Source organism: Saimiri boliviensis, chromosome Y, assembly GCF_048565385.1.
Source record: "Saimiri boliviensis isolate mSaiBol1 chromosome Y, mSaiBol1.pri, whole genome shotgun sequence".
In the NCBI taxonomy this organism is placed as follows: Eukaryota; Metazoa; Chordata; class Mammalia; order Primates; family Cebidae; genus Saimiri; species Saimiri boliviensis.
In genome coordinates, this window is record NC_133471.1 from 16,233,347 (window position 1) to 16,252,825 (window position 19,479).

Genomic DNA, 19,479 nt, shown 5'->3' on the forward strand with positions numbered 1-19,479 from the left:
TGCCTCAGCTCCCCCCAGATGCATTCCTGGGTCACACTGCATTCAAAGCTTTGAATCCTTAACAGCGTTTCACACTGTTCCGGGTACCTGTAATCATTGTAAACACCTCCTGCTTGGCAAGTCTACCTGCTACTGTCAATGCCCTCCTCAGGGATTGAGTGTACAGAAAGTTCCCCCTGATACCTCCCTCGATGCTTGTATGCAAATACCCTTACCAACCAACCATCCTGGGAACCTCCTGATCCCTGGTTCCCAGCTTCCTTATGTAACTTGCTTGCTCTATTTCTGTAAAATTCCACTTTAGATAGGCTCTCCCACCCCTACCTAAATCAAGGTATAAAGGAAAATCAAGCCCCTTTGTCAGGGCTGAGAGATTTTGAGGGTGAGCTGACTCTCAGTCACTGCCAAATAAAGAACTCTTAATTTGGAACTTAGAAAGTGGTGCTCCCCTTCTAACTCACTTGGTTACAACAATGTCCCATTGGTAGTAGTATGCAGGTGAACTTTACCACAGATCCTTCACCTGCTGCCATGACAATATTCTGAATACCAAATAGAAACTTCAAAACAGGAGTTTAAAAACAAACAAAAAAAACATGTAATCAATTACATATATTAAGTGTATGTTTACTTTAGGGAAAAATATGTACATGTTGGCTTTAAGGGTTACCTTCTGATAGGGAACCATGTCTCCCAAATACTGCTTTTAGCATCTGTTCATTGGTTTCTTTACTGAGCCCACCAATGAATAGCTTGCCAGGGTGATCTGCTTCCATAATTTGGCTGTAAATGGTAAAAAGTAAATCTATATTTAGATAACAATATAAAGGTGAAAAGATTAAATTTTATTACATCCTGTGTTGAAAACTGATGTCAAATTCCCTTATAGGGGCTGACCTCTTTTAAAGTACCTTACATCCTATATGAAAAATCTGTAACATAAAGAGCAAAAGGCAGAATGGCTTCATGGATTAATGGTGCATTTCACTACCTACCTGAGAAAAACTCTTTAGAAAAACTAGATAACAGAAGCTATTCTAATTTTACAAAGTGGAAATACACAGGAATACCCAATTTAAAACGTTTTATTTGAAACTTATGTATTTATTGAGTACAGTTTTTTTTAAGTGGTAAGTTTCCTGCTGCCAAAATGCATTGCTCCCTGCAGCCTCCTCCACCAAGCCTCAAGTGATCCTGTCACATAGGAACTTCCCAAGTAGCTGGGACTACAGTGGCCTGCTACCAGACCTGGTGTGTGTATGTGTGTGTACGGGTGTGTGCAGGGGTGCGTGTGTTTGCTGGAGTGTGTTTTGCTACCAGAGCGGGTATGTGCGTGTGTGTGTGCAGGGGTGTGTGTAAAGGTGTGTGCATGTGCAAGGGTGTGTGTGTATGTGTGTGTGTGTCTTTCAATAGACCCAGCTTGTACCATGCTGACCAACTTTGAAACTTCTGGGCTCATGTGATATGTCAGTATGGTGCTACCAAAGTGCCGTCACTTTTCAAGGGTGAACTGCCACGCAAAACCTCATATTTTGATAAATGATTAAACTGAGCTACCAAAACTACATGCTTTCTTGGGGGAGAAACTTTTAGATATTGTACAAACTTTTAGTGATTTGAAATATACACTAACTAGATAGGTTATCCACAAACTCTGGCTTTGAGCCATAAACATCTTGGGCCTTTCAGGGACCTGGCTGCAAAACGAGGGATGAAACACTCTTAAGTCTCTGAGCCCCACCTCCACTGGGATTGGTGGAGGCTAGGAGCAGTACTCTGGCCTACGCATGCGAGAAATCTCAGTGGCAATCTCCTTATGAGAATGTAACATCTGAGAATGACGTGAGGTGCCACAGCTGCATGACACCGTCCTCCCTGCCACCCCGCTACTCCACCCTGCGCTCCACGCAGCCCCGCTGCAGCCAAAACTGCTCCATCACGCTGTTCCGAGCAGAAGCCCCGCCCTACCCCGTGCCCCATGCTAAGCTGCCACCTCTCACTCGCCCCTTCTTCCCCCTACCAACCCCTAGTCTGTGGAAAAGCTGCCTTCCTCTAAACCGGTCCCTGGTGCCAGAAAGGCAGCAGATTAAACGACCCCCATTACGTTACTCAGGCTAGCCTCCAACTCCGGACCTCAAGTCATTCTTACACCTTCACTTCCGAAAATGTTGGGATTTCAGGAGTACGTCAGTTTGTCAGGTCAATACAAAACCTTAGGCGCATCTATGTGCTTCCGTTTTCGCCTATCTACCGCCATTGAACTCCATTGCAAACACTTCTTCCATTTAAATTATTGACGGTACCAGATATACAGGAAACGTCTTTCAAATACTGTCACGGAAGGAGAGAGACAATTACAGGTTTAAAAGAGGCAAATTTAAACTGATTATTCATGCTTCCAGACTTCTACAAACCCGAAAGTCACACAATTTATGCCAACCTTAGCATGCTGCAGTCCTATGAAGAAAATCAGATATTTGAAACGTGCTAACTAAAAGTACAAGCTTTTGTTGTTTCCCTGATCACACTGCATAAGTACACTGCCTGTGTATCTGAGTTATGACCACACTGACAGAGAAAAACCGTTTCAATAAAACGTGCACAGGAAAACAGTGGCGCCCGAGGTCCCTCTCCCACAAGCTGCCCCCACATCGGACACGTCCAACAGTAAAAGGAAGAATCCTCAAGAAACATCCGTGAGTTTAACAAACCCGAGTTTCTCACGGGCGCTAAGGACGACCCCGCTCTACCGTCTCCTCCCATAATTCAACGCCCGCACACTGAAAACCCCAGTCCCTTTCATTGACAACGTCCGAACGCCTGGTGAGACCAACCTGAGCAGAGAAACAGAAATTACAGGTGCTTCTCAGCAGGACAAACAGCCTCTGGGTCACCGGGCCCTCAGGCTGCTTGCATCTGGCTTTGGAAGCCTCTAGCCCTGGCCGCCAACTGAGAGGCCCAGAAGCGGATTGGGCGGGAAAGAAAGATCGCCCGGCAGCCCTACGGAAGTAGCCGAAACAGCCTCTGTCTGCAGCCAATCAGTGCGACGGTGGGTGGCGGTCTTCCAGGGCGGAGGGGCGTGGCCGCATCCGGGTGTCCTGCCCCTTGACCCTCCTCGGGCGAGCCAAGGGTGACGAGCTGGCGGAGTTTCTGCCCATTGGCTCTGGGTTCACTCGCAGGCAAGGCGGGCAGCCAGCCCTTTGGAATTGTGGGCGCGGAAGTTCCACGGCCTAACTGCCATCATGACCGTGACAGGCCATTGACCCACAGTGAAGACATGAAACGTCTCACTTCGTTAAGCAGGCCACGCAGATGGTCCTGAATGTTGCAGATCCAGAGGAGAGGGATAGGGACCAGCGCTGGCTGCTGCGGCAAGGGCGGCGCGGAGGAGGCTTGGGGGAAGTGGGGCGGGGCAGGCGCGTGGGAGGAAAGCCGCCTGGAACCTTGCTGGGGTGGCCTTTGTCTGCACTCTTGGCAGGTCTAGGCGAATACAGACTCCGATTGCCGTTTTTCCTCCCTAAGGATGCTGGACTCCCAGGAGCATTCCTCTCGTGCTGGGTCCTAGGCACACCAGGGGCCAGCTGCCAGGGTCACCCGTGGATGGACTGTGTACGCGCTTTGCTGTGGGCAAGCAAGACAACTCATTTCTGACCCAAAGGTTCCCGCCAGCGGGCAACAGTGGCATGCACCGCTGCCATCAGGGCTTCGCAGGTCCAGGACCTGCCCTGTGTCTTCTGGGCCGCTGGGCATAGCTGATCCCGCTGGGGCCCAGAGCCCCAAGGTGCATGAATGGGACGGCAACCCTGTGGGGCATCCCAGGAGCCCTGGATCCACGTAGCTTTAGCAACAGATGCTCAGCAGGGCGAGGCCCACGGGTTTTTCAAGGACTGGTCCGCACGGTATAGGGGTTCCCTGGCGTGTGTAGAGCAGCAGAGGCAGGTGTCTGTGGGAGGCCGGAGGAAGGCATTGTGTTCTGCCTGGAGGTAGGAGAGGGTGACTAGTGCACAGGGCTGGGGGATTGTGGACCAGAGCAGTATCCTTGCAACTGCCCATTTGGGATGCCTGGCAAGAAAGGGTTTCATGTCCGAGGTCTGGGCATAGCCCTGTCCTACACTCTTGGTGCTCTTGCAAACTTGCAGGGTTTTTTACGGCTCGCCCAGCCAATCATATGGAAGCTCCTTAACCCAAGGCAGATTGTGCAGTACACCTACATGTCGGCCAGCATCAGAAAGCATGATGAAGTCTTGCTTTGCTATGTGACGGATTTGCAGGTCAGGCAATGGGGACTGGGTCTTCGTGAGGGCTCATATGTCTGGGTCAGGGTGGGGTTCCCCCTTGAGGCCCCAGAACAACTCAGGGGAGAGCTGTGCAGGGGAAACACATGCGCCACCCCAGCTACCAGGCCACCTCGATCCAACTAGATGATTGGTCACTTTGAGACTGTCCTCTTTCTCCTCAGCCATGCAGGCTGAGGAACTCAGACATCTCCAGTAATGGGCCACTTTTATTCCACAGTGAAGTGATCATTAAGGATTATCCTGTTACATTTTCAGTAAGGAGTGCCTCCCAGCATGGTATAGGAGGTGGTATGTGGAAGGATATGCCTGGCTTGTACCTTCCTGACTCCTCTTTCTCCAGGATACAGTGTTTCTCATTTCACTGTAGTCCTGTGGTCCTGGGATCACGAAAATGAAGCCCCCAGCTGTAGGCAGAATACTGACTATCTGAACTTCTTCAGCTGGTTGGTGCACCATGACTGCCCAGGGTAAGGCAGGATTGCTGAGGTGGGGCCATTGTGGGGATCCTAGGAGAGGACCTAGCTGATTATTTCCAGGCCTCTGGAGACTTGGCTTTGACCCACGGCCTGATCTGTCCCAAACCATATCCCCAGTCACCCAGATCATAAGCCAGGGCCTGTGTCTCAATCCAGTGCTGTACCACCCAAGGGAATTAGGCCCTCAGAGATGGAACAGATAAAATGTCAGGTGAGCACTCCAGGTCTCAGAGCACACCTGAGGTCAGGAGTTTGAGACCTGGTTGATCAACACGGTGAAACCTCGTCTGTACTAAAAGTGTGAAAATTAACTGGCCTTAGTGGTGGGTGCCTATAATCCCAGCTACATTGCAGGCTGAAGCAGGAGAATTGCTTTAACTGGGGAAGCAGAAGTTGCAGTGAGCTGAGATCTTGCCATTGTTCTCCAACCTGTGTGACAGAGTGAGACTCCATGTCAAATATATATATTTTTGTATTTATTGTTGGGCAGGGTTCATTGTTGCCTGCTAAATCCTATCTTTTCCACAAAAGAAAGCTTCTTTTCCTATCAACAGCAATATAGTTTTTTATCATTGCAGTAGAACACACATAATATGACGTCTATCCTTTCAGCTTTTTCACAGCATCCAATTCACTGGTAATAAGTACATTCAAATAATTATGCAACCGTCATCACCATCTGCTTCCAGAATGTTTCCATCTTCCCAAACAGAAACTCTGTCCACATTAAGTACAAATTTCTGGGCCGGAAATTTAATGTAATGGTTATGAGTTTTGGAGACAGAGTTTTGCTCTTGTTGCCCAAGCTGTAATTCAGTGGCACAATCTCAGCTCTTGGCAACCTCCATTTCCCAGGCTCAAGTGACTCTTCTGCCTCAGCTTCCTGAGTAGCTGAAATTACAGGCACCATCGCCACGCCACGCCTGTCTAAATGGTGTATTTATTAGTATGCGTGGATTTTACCATGGTGGCCAACCTACTCTTGATCTCCTGACCACATGTGATCCACTGGCCTTGGCCCCCTAAAGTGCTGGGGTTACAGGAATGAGCCACCACGCCCAGTGAAGCTTTTCGAACTGGATAGCGTGAGAGCCTCCCTTTCTCTTGTTTTTATAAAGTGTTGACCTCAAGGTTACTTTCTGAAGGATTCTGTCATTTCCTGTACCATTCTTATTGATTTTGTCCAAATACATATAATGTCGCATGCACCATTTTAACTGATTGTCTTCTTGAAAAGTTTTCCGGGCTCTACCCAGGGGCTCATTCCTGTAATCCCAGCACTTTGTGAGGCTGAGGTTAGTGGATGACTTAAGGTCCACAAGTTGAGACCAGCCAGGCCCATGTGGTGAAACCCCGTCTCTACTAAGAGTATAAAACATTAGCTGGGTGTGCTGTCAGGTGCCTGTAGCCTCAGCTACTCGTGAGGCTGAGGCAGGAGAATCGCTTGAACCCAGGAGTTGGAGGTTGCAGTGAGTCGAGATGGTGCCACTGCATTCCACCCTGGGCAACATAACAAGACTCCATCTCAAAAGAAAACAAACAAACAAACAAACAAAAAAAAAAAATAGAAAAGGAAACAGGTTCCCAAGAGGCCTCGAATCTGAATTGGGTGCCTAATACTCAGGTGAAAGAATCTCCAGCTTTTTTTTAAAAAAAATTATTATTATTAAAGTTCTAGTGTACATGGGCAGAAGGTGCAGGTTTATTACACAGGTGTACATGTGCCTTGGTGGTTTGCTGCATTCTTCACCCCATCATCTACATTAGGGAGTTCTCTTCATGCTATAACTTCCCTAGCCCTCCACCTGCTGCTATTTCTCCCCTAGTGCCTAACCCTCTGCTATCCGTCCCCTAGCCCCCCAACCCCTGCTGTCACTCCAACAGTCCCCCACCCACTGCTACTTTCCCCTAGATCCCCAACACCATGCTATCCTTCCCATAGCCCTCCAGCCCGTGCTCTCCCTACACAAGCACCTAACCCCTGCTATTCCTTCCCTAGCCCCCACCTGCTACTATCCCTCCTCTAGACCCCACACCCTGCTATTTATCCCCTAGCCCCCATCCACTGCTGTCCCTCCCCTCGCCCCTCAGCCCTGCTATTCCTCCCCTAACTCCCCACCCCCTGGTATTCCTGCCCTCGCCCCAACCCCCTGCTACCCCTCCCCTAGGCCCCACTCCTTCTATCCTTCCCCTAAACCCCAAAACCCCCTGCTCTTCCTCCCCTAGATGCATCGTATATTCTCAAAAAAGTAAGTAAAATAAATTAATTAAATGAAGTGAGAATGAATCTCTACCAAGATCCATGGTTCCTTCTCAAAAAACAAATAAAATTAATTACATAAAACAAGAATGAATCAGCACTTAGATCTGTTAACTTCTTCTAAAAAAATAAAATTAATTAATTAAATAAAAGAATGAATAAATACATAGATGTGTAGTTTCTTTTCAAAAGGAAAATACAATCAGTTAAACTAAGAATGAGTCCACACATGGATCCAACATTTCTTCTGAAAAACATAAAACTGATTAATTAAGTAAAACAAGGATTAATTAAGTAAAACGAGAATTAATGAGCACCAAATTCCGTAGTTTCTTCTAAAAAAAATAATAAAATTAAATAAAACAAGAGTAATCAATCCATAGATCCATAGTTTCTTCTCAAAAAGTAAATAAAAGTAATTTAATTAAAGTAAGAATGAATCCATACATAGATCCATCATTTCTTCTCAAATATAAATAACGTTAATTAATTAAATAAGGGGAGAAAGAATCCATACACAGATCCTTCATTTCTTCTCAAAAAATGGATAAAATTAAATAAATAAAATAAGAATGAAAGAACAAATACATCCATAGCTTCTTCTCAAAAAATAATAATAATATAAAACAATGAATCAAGTAAACCAAGAAGGAATCAACACCTAGATCCATAGTTTCTTCCACCCTGTAGACTTTGGATATAAGAATGAGATACCCTCTGGCAGATCTGGAGGTATGTCATCCCCAGGGTTTAGCAGGGCCTTGTGATCATGGCAGGAAGGGTCTTCATGGGACAGGTGCCTTTCGTGATCAAAACCCTCCCCCCTGGCCCAGGAGTGCACAGGTGAGGTGAGGAGCTGGCCACCTGGCCAGCCTGTGCCCAGCCCTCCAACAGCAGGGAAGGAGGAGCAGAGCCCAGCTTTTGGTGCATTTGGAGTTAGTTACCAAGGAAATTGGGGGAGAGCCTGAGAGGCTTGGGGACGGCCTCTCCACCCAAGCACGTGGAAACCCATATTAATAAGTAGCAGCCAGGCACAGGCTGGCAGCCCCTTAGATGGATACATGCAGAAATGGGGCTCCCAGTGATAGCTCCTCACAGCTGACATCTGCCTCAGTTGCCATTTCGATCTGGGTCATCCTCACTTCAGGAAAGGGAGGGATGGATATGTGCTTAGACATGCTCCAATAAACACATGGCTTTCTGATCTTTGAGAAAAGGCAGCATTTCTGACTTGAGCTGGAGGCTTTGAAAGCAGTGGGTGTCAGAACCTCCCTCCCAGGGAGCTGTTAGGTGGGATTAGTTTCTGGTATCACCACACTGCTCTGTCCAGACTGACTTCCTGGGTGGACCCCAGGAGGAAGAGCACCATGACTCAGTTATCCCAGCAGCTCCCAATCACTCTTTGTGACGTCTGTTTGTGAGAAGGAGAACATCTGTGTTGGAAATTGATGCTCGGTGTCGGAAAGATAAATCAGAACTGAGACAAAGGATCTTTCAGCAATGCAATTTTTGCTTCCTGGGCTGTGGGAAGGGGACCCTCACTAGCCATTGTGCCACAGCAATACAATGAACGAAGGAAAACACACACATTTATCCCTGAAGCATGTGGGGTTGCTGATTGTGTCTGATCACCCTTGACTGGAGCCAGACCTCACCATCTAAACTAGAACACAATTAGCTAACAAGTAAAATCTTTTCTGAACAGCTGAAAGCAATGTGGAGCTGGGACATGCCTGTGAGCAAGTCCAGCACATGTATCTTGGTTAAAGTACAAGGACATAGAGCGTAGTATGTGCTTGTAAGCACACCGTGTCTAACAGCTATGTAGGATAGGGCTTCACAAAGTCATGAGCACACTTGTTCTTTAAGAAGAAAGGAACTTAAGAAAGGAAGTTTTCTACTTCCAACAATCTGTCCGTATGCGATGCTCTTTGTGGGACTTTCCTCTGTGGCCCTGCTGCTAGACTTCTCCCTGGACAAGTTGTATGCTGGCTTATAATATGCAAAGACACAGAGCTGAATCCCAAGCTGAATTGTTCTTCAACCTTTTTGGTCATCTGCCGCCACATGTCATCATTTTCTCTGCCTTCTCAAAAGTTTTTTCAAAAGCACAGCTGCTCTCCTACGACTATCACCATGCTGTTTACAATGGCAAAATATGACCGTAACCAGTGTGCCTTTCATTTGCTTTTTTTAAGTTTTATTCTTTATGAGACCGAGTCTTATTCTGTTACCAGGCTGGAACACAGTGGCACAATCTTGGCTGTGTGCAATTTCCGCCTCCCAGATTCCAGCCATTACCTGCCTCAGCCTGCTGAGTAGCTGGGAATACAGGTTCGAGTCCCCATGCCCAGTTAGTTTCTGAATTTGTAGTAGGGATGGGGTTTCACCATCTTTGTCAAGCTGATTGGGAACTCCTGACTTCGTGATTTGCTCGCCCTGGCCTCCCAGAATGCTGTGATTACAGGTGTGAGCCACAGTGCCCAGAGCTCATTAACCTTTTCCTAATGATTAGTGAGTGTATTCATCTGTTTTTATACTTCACATAAAGATATACCAGAGGCTGGGCACAGTGGCTCATGCCTGTATTCCCAGCACTTTGGGAGGCTGAGGTTGGCAGATCACTTGAGGTCAGGAGTTCCAGAGCAGCCTGGACAACATGGCAAAACGCAGTCTCTACTAAAACTACACAAATTAGCCATGTGCGGTGGTGAACCCCTGTCATCCCAGTTACTCCAGAGGCTGAGGTAGGAGAATTGCTTGAACCCAGGAGGTGTAGACGGTGGTAAGCCGAGATCACCCCATTGTACTCCAACCTGGGTGACACAGCAGGACTCTGTCTCAAATAAATAAATAAACAAATCAAACAAAAACAGTGATATAAATGAAAGAAAAGGAGGTGGAAGGGACTCACTGTTTGTTCCCAAAAGCTAACTGCACAAACACAACACGGGGAATGGGTCCTTAATGTGTCATAACCCAGTGGCTTATTAATTCAGCAGTGCAAATGTTTTTTGGTTGCACATTTGATTGGTAAAGTCTACGCTTTTGTCCACCTGTTTTTGTTTGTTTGTTTGCTTCTGAGACAGAGTACTGCTCTGTCACCCAGGCTGCAGTGCAATGGTATGATCTCTGCTCACCACAATCTCCACCTCCCGGGTTCAAGCGACTCTCCCACCTCAGCCTGCCAAGTACCTGGGATTACAGATGTGAGCCACCAAGCCTGGGCTAGTGCACCTGTTAACTAGGTAGGGTAAGGTGAATCTCAGAGCTAATTTTTCATCTCTCACCCCACTTCTATCCTGCCAACTTCTGAGTCTCCACTGTCTATTATTTCATTCTATGTGCCCTTCGTACTCATAGTGCAGTTTCCTCTCCAGCTTCATCCAACTTGCAAAAGGCATTATTTTCTTCTTTTTCAGGACTGCATACTATTCCATAGTGTGTATAAAATCTATTTTTTTTTCCTTACTATACATTTCTTTTCTTTTCTTTTCTTTCTTTCTGTCTTTAAAAATTGAGACAGGGTGTCAGTTTGCCACCCAGGCTGCTGTACAGTGGTGTGATCTAGGCTCACTGCAAACTCCACTTCCAGGGTTCAAGTTCAAACTATTCTTCTGTCTCAGCCTCCCAAGTAGCTATAAATACAGGCACCTGCTACATCGCCTGGCTGATTTTTTTTTTTTTTTTTTGTATCCTATTAGAGATGAGGCTTCACCATGTTGGGCAGGCTATCTCAAACCCCTGACCTCAGGGGATCCACCCACCTTGGCCTCCAAAAATGCCAGGATTATAGGCATGAGCCACCTCACCCAGACTATTTCCTGTGTTTTTATTAGAGATAGGATTTGACCATGTTTCCCAGACTGGTCTTCAACTCCTGACCTCTTGTTATCTGCCCACCTTGGCCTCCCAAAGTGCTGAGATTGTAGGCATGAGCCACCACACCCAGCCTATCTTTTGTATTTATAAAGACAGGGTTTCCCCATGTTGCCCAGGCTGGTCTTGAACTCCTGACCTCAGGTGATCCACCCACCTCAGCCTTCCAAATTGCTGGGATGACAAGTGTGAACCAGCACATCCATCCCACACACACCTTTATTTTTTCTTTTTAATGTGCCTGTTAAATAGTCCTACAATGCTCCTAGTTCTTCTGTGAACTGATTATATCCGAAAGAAGGAATTTAGGGAGAGCAAGCTTGGTTGTCCTCTCTGGGGAAGGTGTGTCTGCATGGCCAGGGATGTCAATCTCTTGTGGGAAGGCAAGATCATTCCAGAAGGTTTCCAAGATGTGATCAGAATCCAAGAAGACAAGCAAATATTGGCTCTGGAGAGTTCCAGCTCTGGAGGGAGCCAGGCCGCCTCCAACCACCCCAAATCATTCGAGAGAGGAGCAGGCAAAGCTGAGCTGGCAATCCACAGAGATGGAAGCTACTGAATCACTCACATTTGCAAATTGCATTATTGAAAAAGAAATTACTCTGGGGATGGAAGTACATATATGTATCTGCTAATAGCGCTCATTAACCGGCAATGGTTATCTGTCATTTTGAAAGCTGATATGAAGAGCATCCATCTCGCCAGAAGAGAAACATCAGTATACAGGGAGTAAAACGGGGTGCATGCTGAGTTGACTTGTCGGGTACCCTATTAACCCCGTTTGGGTTGAAATCACCCTCTGACTGGGAATAGTAGAGATAGGGCTGTGTTCTCTGAACTCAGAGAAGCTGAAGAAAAACATTCAGGGAAAAAAGGCATTGTAAGAAAAATCCCAAAGTTTCTATAATTGGGTGCCCTAGAGAATGCCCCACATGGGTATTTTTGTATGTTTTTTATTATTAATATACTTTAAGATCTGGGGTACATGTGCAGATTGTGCAGGTTTGTTGCATATGTATACACTTGGCATGGTAATTTGCTGCATTCATCACCCCATCATCTACATTAGTTATTTCTCCTAATGCTATGCCTCCCCTAGCCCAACCAAACCCTGCTATCACTCCCCAAACTACCAACCTTTGACTGGTCCCAGTGTGTGTTGTTCCCCTTCCTGTGTCCATATGTTCTCATTGTTCAGCTCCCCCTTATGAGTGAGAATATGCTGTGTTTGGTTTTCTCTTCCTGTGTCAGTTTGCTGATAATGATGGTTTCCAGCTTCATCCATGTCTCTGTGAAGGACATGTCCTACTCATCCTTTTTTATGGCTGCATAGTATTCACTGATATGCATGAGCCACATTTTCTTTATCCAGATTATCACTGATGGGAAATTGGATGGGTTCCTAGTCTTTGTTACTGTAAACAGCTACAAAACTTCATATGGAAACAAAACAAAGCCCACATAATCAAGACAGCACTAAGCAATAAAAAAACAAAGCAGGGGGATGTCAGGCTGCCTGACTTCAATTTATACTACAATGCTACAGTAATCAAATCAGCACGGTACTGGTGCCAAAACAGTCAAATAGACCAATGCAACAGAACAGAGGCCTCAGAAGTAACATCACACATCTACAACCATCTGCATTTGTTTTTATGCAATTCAATTTTGATAATAAGTATCACTGGAATCCCAAGAAAGGATGGATTTTGTTACCCAGCTGATACCAGGTGGGTGCTTTGGGTGTCCAGGTTAGCTAAACTGATGCTCTCTTTAAGGAGAGTTGATGGCCTGTAAATGAAAAAGATTAGTCACAAGGTGAAAAGCAAGAAAGGCAGAGAAAACCAACCAGGCTGACAAAATTGCCATGGAATTTGCAGAATAGTGGTTTCTGAATAAAATGGTGGGCTGAATTGTGTCTCCCAAAAACAATGTGATGCCCAGATTCCAGGGAATGTTACCTTATTTGGAACAGCATCTTTGCAGGGCTAATTGGTAAGGTCAACATGATATCCTTAGGGTGAACCCTGATCAAATAGGATTGGAGTTCTTATAAGAAGAGGAGATGAGGACACAGACACAAACAGAGGGATGATCCTCTGAGGACACAGGGAGAAGATGGTGTCTACAAGCCCGGGAGAGAGGCATCAGGTGGAGCCAGACCTGCCCACATCTTGATCTCAGGACTCCAGCCGCTAGGGCTGTGAGAGAATCAATGTGTGTTGTTTAGACACAGACCATGGTGTTCTGTGATACCAGCCTCAAATGGAGTAAGACATCTCCTAAGAAGAGGAGGTGAGGATGCAGACACACACAGAAGAACCAGCCCTGCCTCTTATGAGCAGCCTAAGGGACATATACCACCATCATCCCACATTTTGCTGTGTGCATTTTCTCAGCTGACTCTCAGGCAGAGATCCAAGGAGACACTCACCAGCCCATCTTTGGCTGTGTTCTTTGACAGCCCTGTTTGGAGATGTCCCTGCTGCTAAGAATTACTCAGTGTTTGATAGAATATATTGTTTCCCAGGAAGAACTGTGGCAAGGAAAACCTAGCTACCTCCTTACCAACTAGAAAACTACAGGGGGCATTCCCAAGTGGCAGGACAATATACACATATCATACAGGAGTTAAAACAATTATTTAAGCACAGGACATCTGACCCGGTCCCTCTGGCCCCTTGGGGAGAAAAGTTTTTAGTTTGTGATCAGTGGTAAGTGGGCACCAGCTGCCTACCTGGTCTGTTCTTGTGTGATGAGAAAATACCAAACACCAGTTTGTTAATAAGCATCACATTCTCAGAGAGAATAAACACATGGATCAGAGTCTCCTGGAGGCCCTCAGCCTGGAATGCCATCTGCCCCTGAGGCTCTCAGCTCGGAAGGCTGCTGGAACCCTGGATAGACTCATTTTGCTGATGTATCTGGGTCTCTGCTTCTTAGTGCCTTCAGTTCCACTGGGGTGGGGGTTCTCCACAGTCAAGCTGGTCTTTATACCCGGCAAAGGCCATCATTGCCAGGCCTCCTCCTCACTCACTTTCCACCTCCCACACCTGAGAGAGGCATAAACAGGTAATATCCCCACAGCGGAACTCCTGCCCCTGCCATACATACAGCACCTGCCAACATCTGTTGTGGAGAAGAGATGTTTCTTCCTTCCTCTTTAAATTTTCATCGTTCCTGGATGATATTGGCCATGCACGAGGCTGGGAGAAGGTCTGTCTGAGTGAGCTTTACAAAAACCGTGCATCTTCCAAAAATCTGTTAGTTCTGCTCACAGCATCTCGTAAAGAACGGGGTCGGCCAGTTCTGGTGGCTCAGGCCTGTCATCCCAGCATATTGGGAGATGGAGGATGGTGGATCATTTGAGGTCAGGGGTTCGAGACCAGCCTGGCCAACATGGGAAACCTGTCTTACCTAAAAATAAAAATTAAAAAAAAAATTAGCCAGGCATGGCTGTGGGCAACTGTAATTGCAGTTATTCAGGAGGCTGAGGCAGTTCAAGGTTGCAGTGAGGTGAGATCGCACCACTGCACTCCAGCCTGGGCAACAGAGCAAGACTCTGTCTCAAACAGTAAATAAATTATTTAAAAAGAACGGGGTCATCGCAGCATTATGAGAGTCCTGCAAATGAGAGACGGAGAGGTGTGGTGGTTCACACCTGTCATCCCAGCACTTTGGGTGGCCGAGGCAGGAGGATCACATGAGGTCGGCAGTTTGAGACTAGCCTGGCCAACGTGGGGGAAGTCCTGTCTGTACTAAAAATACAAAAAAAAAAAAAAAAAAAAAAAAAAGAAAAAAAAATATTTGGGCTTGGTGGCAGGCACATGTAATCCCAGCTTCTTGGGAGGCTGAGAAAGGAGAATCACTTGAATACGGGAAGTGGAAGTTGCAGTGAGCTAAGATCATTCCATTGTACTCCAGCCTATGCAGTACAGCCAGACTCTGTCTCACAAAAAAAAAAAAAAAAGATATGAATGTGGACTCTGATACAGTAGCTCTAGGCTTGTTATAGAAACAGGAGTCAAACACATAGATACACAGAGAGATGATTATGTGAAGAGGGGGGCGGAGATTGCAATAATGAGGTTAGAATCCAGACAGTACCAAATATTTGCAGTAACCACTATAAGCTGGGAGATATAATGAGAAGCCTCCCCTATAGTCTTCAGAAACAGCCAACACTGCCAATGTCTTTAAGTTTGTTTGTTCTGTTTTGAGATGGAGTCTTGCTCTGTCACCCAGGCTGGAGTGCAGTGGTGCGATCTCAGCTCAGTGCAATGTCTGACTCCCAGGTTCCAGTGATTCTCCTGCCTCTGCCTCCTGAAGGCTGGAATTGCAGGCGCCAGGTACCACACCTGGCTAATTTTTTATTTTTAGTAGAGATGGGGTTTCACCATGTTGACCAGGCTGGTCTCGATTTCCTGACCTCTGCTGTTCCACCCACACCCGCCTCCCTGGTCACTATGAACCTGATCTTTGAAATATCTGATCCCTGGTTGCTATCAGCCTGATCTCTGAGCTGTCTAACCCCTGGTTGCTACGTGTCTGATCACCCAGCTGTCTCATCCCTGGTCACTATGAGACTGACCTCCCACCTATCTGATCCCTGGTCTCTGTGAGCCTGATCTCTGAGCTGTCTGATGCCTGATTGTTATCAGTCTGATCTCTCACCTGTCTGATACCAGGTCACTATGAGGCTGAACTCCCAGCTGTCTGATCTCTGGTCTCCCAGCTGTCTGATGCCTGGTGGCTATGAGCCTGATCGCTCACCTGTCTGGTCCCTGGTCACTATAAGCCTGATATCCCAGCTGTCTGATCTATGATCTCTGAGTTGTCTGATCACTGGTGGATATGAGGCTGATCTCTCACCTGTCTGATCCCTGGTCAGTATGAGCCTGATCTCTCAGCTGTCTGACTCCGGTCACTATTAGCCTGATCTCTCAGTAGTCCAATCCTCAGTCACTATGCTGGGTGTGTGGCTAAACATTGGGATAGGTGCCATGTTCTTCTGACATCCTCTGGAGGAATGTATATTTTTTGCTTTGTATTGTTGTGTTTTGTTTTGTTTTGTTTTGTTTTCGTGACCAAGTCACACACTGTCACCCAGGCTGGAGGGAAGTGCCCTGATCTCAGCTCACTGCCATCTCTGCCTTCCATCTTCAGTTTCCTTCAGCCTCCCAGGTAGCTGATATTACAGGAGTGCACAGTCATGCTCAGCTTATTTTTTTTGCTTTTATTTTTAGTAGAGATGGAGTTTCAGCATTTTGGCCAGGCTGATCTCGAATTTCTGACTTCAGGTAATCCACCCACCTTGACTTCCCAAAGTGCTGAGATTGCAAGCGTGAACCACCGCACTCACATATGTTTGTTTATTTATTTTTTATTTATTTATTTATTTTTTCTGCACTTTGAGTAGAGAAAGTTTTCCCCATGTTGGCCAGGCTGGTCTAAACTGCCAACCTCAGTTGATCCACCCTCCTCAGCCTCCCCAGGTGGCAGGATTACAGGTGAGAGCCACTGCTCATGGCCTCAACTGACCTTGCATTAGAATTGCAGCTCAGGGCTTGTTTATTTCCTGGGTTCACGGCTGAGATTCGTGTCCTCGACATCTTGAAAGACCGAGACGGGCTTACGGGAAGTTCCTAGGATGGTACAGTGGAATAGATGGTGTCCCCCTAAAAAGAGGACATTCACATCCTGACCGCTGGTACCTTTGACTGAGGGCCTCTGTGGAAAAATAACCTTTGCAGATGCCACCAAGGTAGAGATCTCACAATGATGTCATCCTGAGTTATCTCAGTGGGTCTTAAATCCAATGAGAGGTGTGCTTCTAAAGGCCAGAAGAGGAAACACAGACACAGAGAAGGAGGTTGCATTGAGACTGAGGCAGTGATTAGTGTGATGCAGCCACAAGTCCAGGACACCTGAAGCCCCCGGGAACTGTGGGAGGCAGGAAGCATCCTCCCCTAGAGGCTCCAGAAGCAACCAAACACAATTACAATGGATTGAATGCTGATGCCCAAAAGATAAGTTTATGTCCTCACCCCTAGACTTGTGAATAGAATCTTAGACGTAATGAAGTTGAGGGTCTTGAGATGAGATCACCCTGGATTAGATGAGGTTTACGTGTGATGAAATGTGTCCTTCTAAGAGACACAAAAGGAGACACAGACACAGAAGAAGGCCACGTGTAGAGGTGAGCAGAGACTGGAGTGATGCGGCCACAAGCCCAGTGATGCTGGGGCTCCCAGAAGCCAGAGAGGCAGGAAGGATCCTCCCGTAGAGCCTCTGGAGGGAACTTGATACAACTGGAATGCACTCAACTGTGGTCCCTCAGAAAGTTATATTCAAATCCAGATGCCACAAACCTGTGAACAGGGCCTTGTTTGGAAATAAATAGCTTTGCACATGTAATTAGCTAAGGATCTTCAGAGGAGATCATCCTGGAGTAGGGTGGTTCCTAAACGCAAGCACAGGTGTTTTTCTAAGAGACGGGAGACCAGACACACAGACAGAGAAGGCCAGGTGGATTCGGAGGCAGAGACTGGAGGGATACAGCCACAGGCCCAGGGGTGCTGGAGCCACCAGCATCTGTAGAGGCAGGAAGGACCCTCCGTGAGAGCCTCCAGACACAGAACAGCCCCGAGTCACCTGAATTTCAGACTTCTAGTCTTAAGAACTCGAGAGCATAAACCTGGATTTTTTTCAGCCACCCAGTTCCTGGTTTAGTATGATTATGACTGATTATGACTATGATTATTAGGGCAGCTACAGAAAGGTCACAGCAGGGAGAAACTCAACAGAAATGGCATGCTGTCACCAGTGGAAAACTCCAACACAACCTCGCAGTGATGTTTGGGAAAGGCAGGTCGCCAGGGCTAATTAGTCTTTGGCTGCAAAAACAAACACATTCCTCCAGAAATCTTTTGCCAGCCTGGAGTTAATTACCAACAGGTACCACAGCCAGGGGACGTTAAAGACTGAATGCGTAGTGAGCCAGGAGAAAGAATTTCCTGCCTCCATACCTCTGTGTCCCCAATGTGCAGAGCTTAGGAATGCATCTGTACACCCCGATTCACCTTGGGGAGTAAGTGGTTTGGAGCTTACCAGCTTTTCTCGTGGAATCTTAAGGTGAGGTAGTTACACTTTCTTTCTTTCTTTTTTTTTACAACTGTACCTTAAGATCTGGGGTACCTGTGCAGATTGTTCAGGATTGCTATGTAGGAACACACGTGCCATGGCGGTGGTTTGCTGCATCCATTGCCGTGTCAGGTATTTCTCCTAATGCTATCCCTCCCCGATACTGCCACTCCCGATATTCCTCCCCGAGCACCTCAGCCCTCGACAGGCCCTGGTGTGCGATGTTCCCCTCCCTGTATTTGTGTGTTTCTAGGTCCTTGAGGAATTGCCACACGGTCTTCCACAATGATTGAACTAATTTACACTCCCACCAACAGGGTGAAAGCACTCCTTTTTCTCCACATCCTCTCCAGCATCTGCAGGTTTGTTACATAAGTATACATGTGCCAAAGTGGTTTGCTACATCCATCTCCCCATCATACACATTAGATACTTCTTCTAATGTTATCTGTCCCCAATACCCCCACCCCTTCTATGAATCTCCTAGCTCCCAACCCCCACAGGCCCCGGTGTGTGATGTTCCTATTCCTGTGTCCATGTGTTCTCACTGTTCAACACCCACTTATGAGTGAGAATAGGTAGTGTCTGGTCGGTTGTCTGTCCCTGTATCAATTTTGCTCAGAATGATGGTTTCCAGCCTCTTCATTTTGAACACTAAGACGACCTGTCCATCCATCACCAATATATAAATCGAGACTTTAACAGTAACGTAAACCTGTGGTTTCTCCCACCCCATCCAGCCCTCTGTACCACTCCCTGCCACCCAAGGTGACCTTGCTTGGATTCCATTTTCTTCATTTTTCGGTTTCCATTGCTACATGACCTTAGTGCATTTCTCTGTTTTAAATGTCCCTAACTCTACGACAAAGGGTATATCATGCTCTGTGTAATTTTTGGACAACAGTATTTCAGACTAAAAGAGAAACAAAAGTAAATCTTTGAATCATTTCAAAGATTTGTACATCCTGTGTTTCTGCAGTCTCTTTATTTTGATAAGTCCCTCATATCCCAGCGGGAGAATATTCCAGAAGATATGGATGCATCTTTCCGTCTATGGCCATTAGATATTTTCCTAGTGGAAACAGAAAACGGAAATAAAATATTTTTTCTTTCTTTCTCTCTCTCTCTCTCTCTATCTCTCCCTCTCTATCTATCTATCTATCTCTCTCCCTCTTTCTTTCTTTTTCTTTCATGAGATGGAGTTTTGCTGTTTTGCCCAGGCTGGAGTAAAGTGGTGCGATCTCGGCTCACCCCAACCTCCACCTGCTGGGTTGAAGTGATTCTCCCACCTCAGCTTCCCAAGTAGCTTGGATTACAGGCACCGACAAACATGCCCAGCTGATTTCTATTTTGCTTTTTTCTTTTTCTTTTCCTTTTTTTTTTTTTTTTTTTTTTTTGTATTTTTAGTAGAGACGGGATTTCT

The 19,479-nt window shown here is 46.5% G+C and overlaps 1 protein-coding gene across 1 annotated transcript in view; it reads left to right on the plus strand.

Moving 5' to 3' along the window:
* Positions 1-19,479, plus strand: part of LOC141582960 (testis-specific Y-encoded protein 3-like) — a 137,749-nt gene that overhangs the window by 96,067 nt on the left and 22,203 nt on the right. Inside the window, exon 2 of the mRNA XM_074392405.1 lies at positions 4,194-4,271. Coding sequence (XP_074248506.1) covers positions 4,194-4,271 — 78 coding nt within the window. The remainder of the gene's footprint in view (positions 1-4,193; positions 4,272-19,479) is intronic.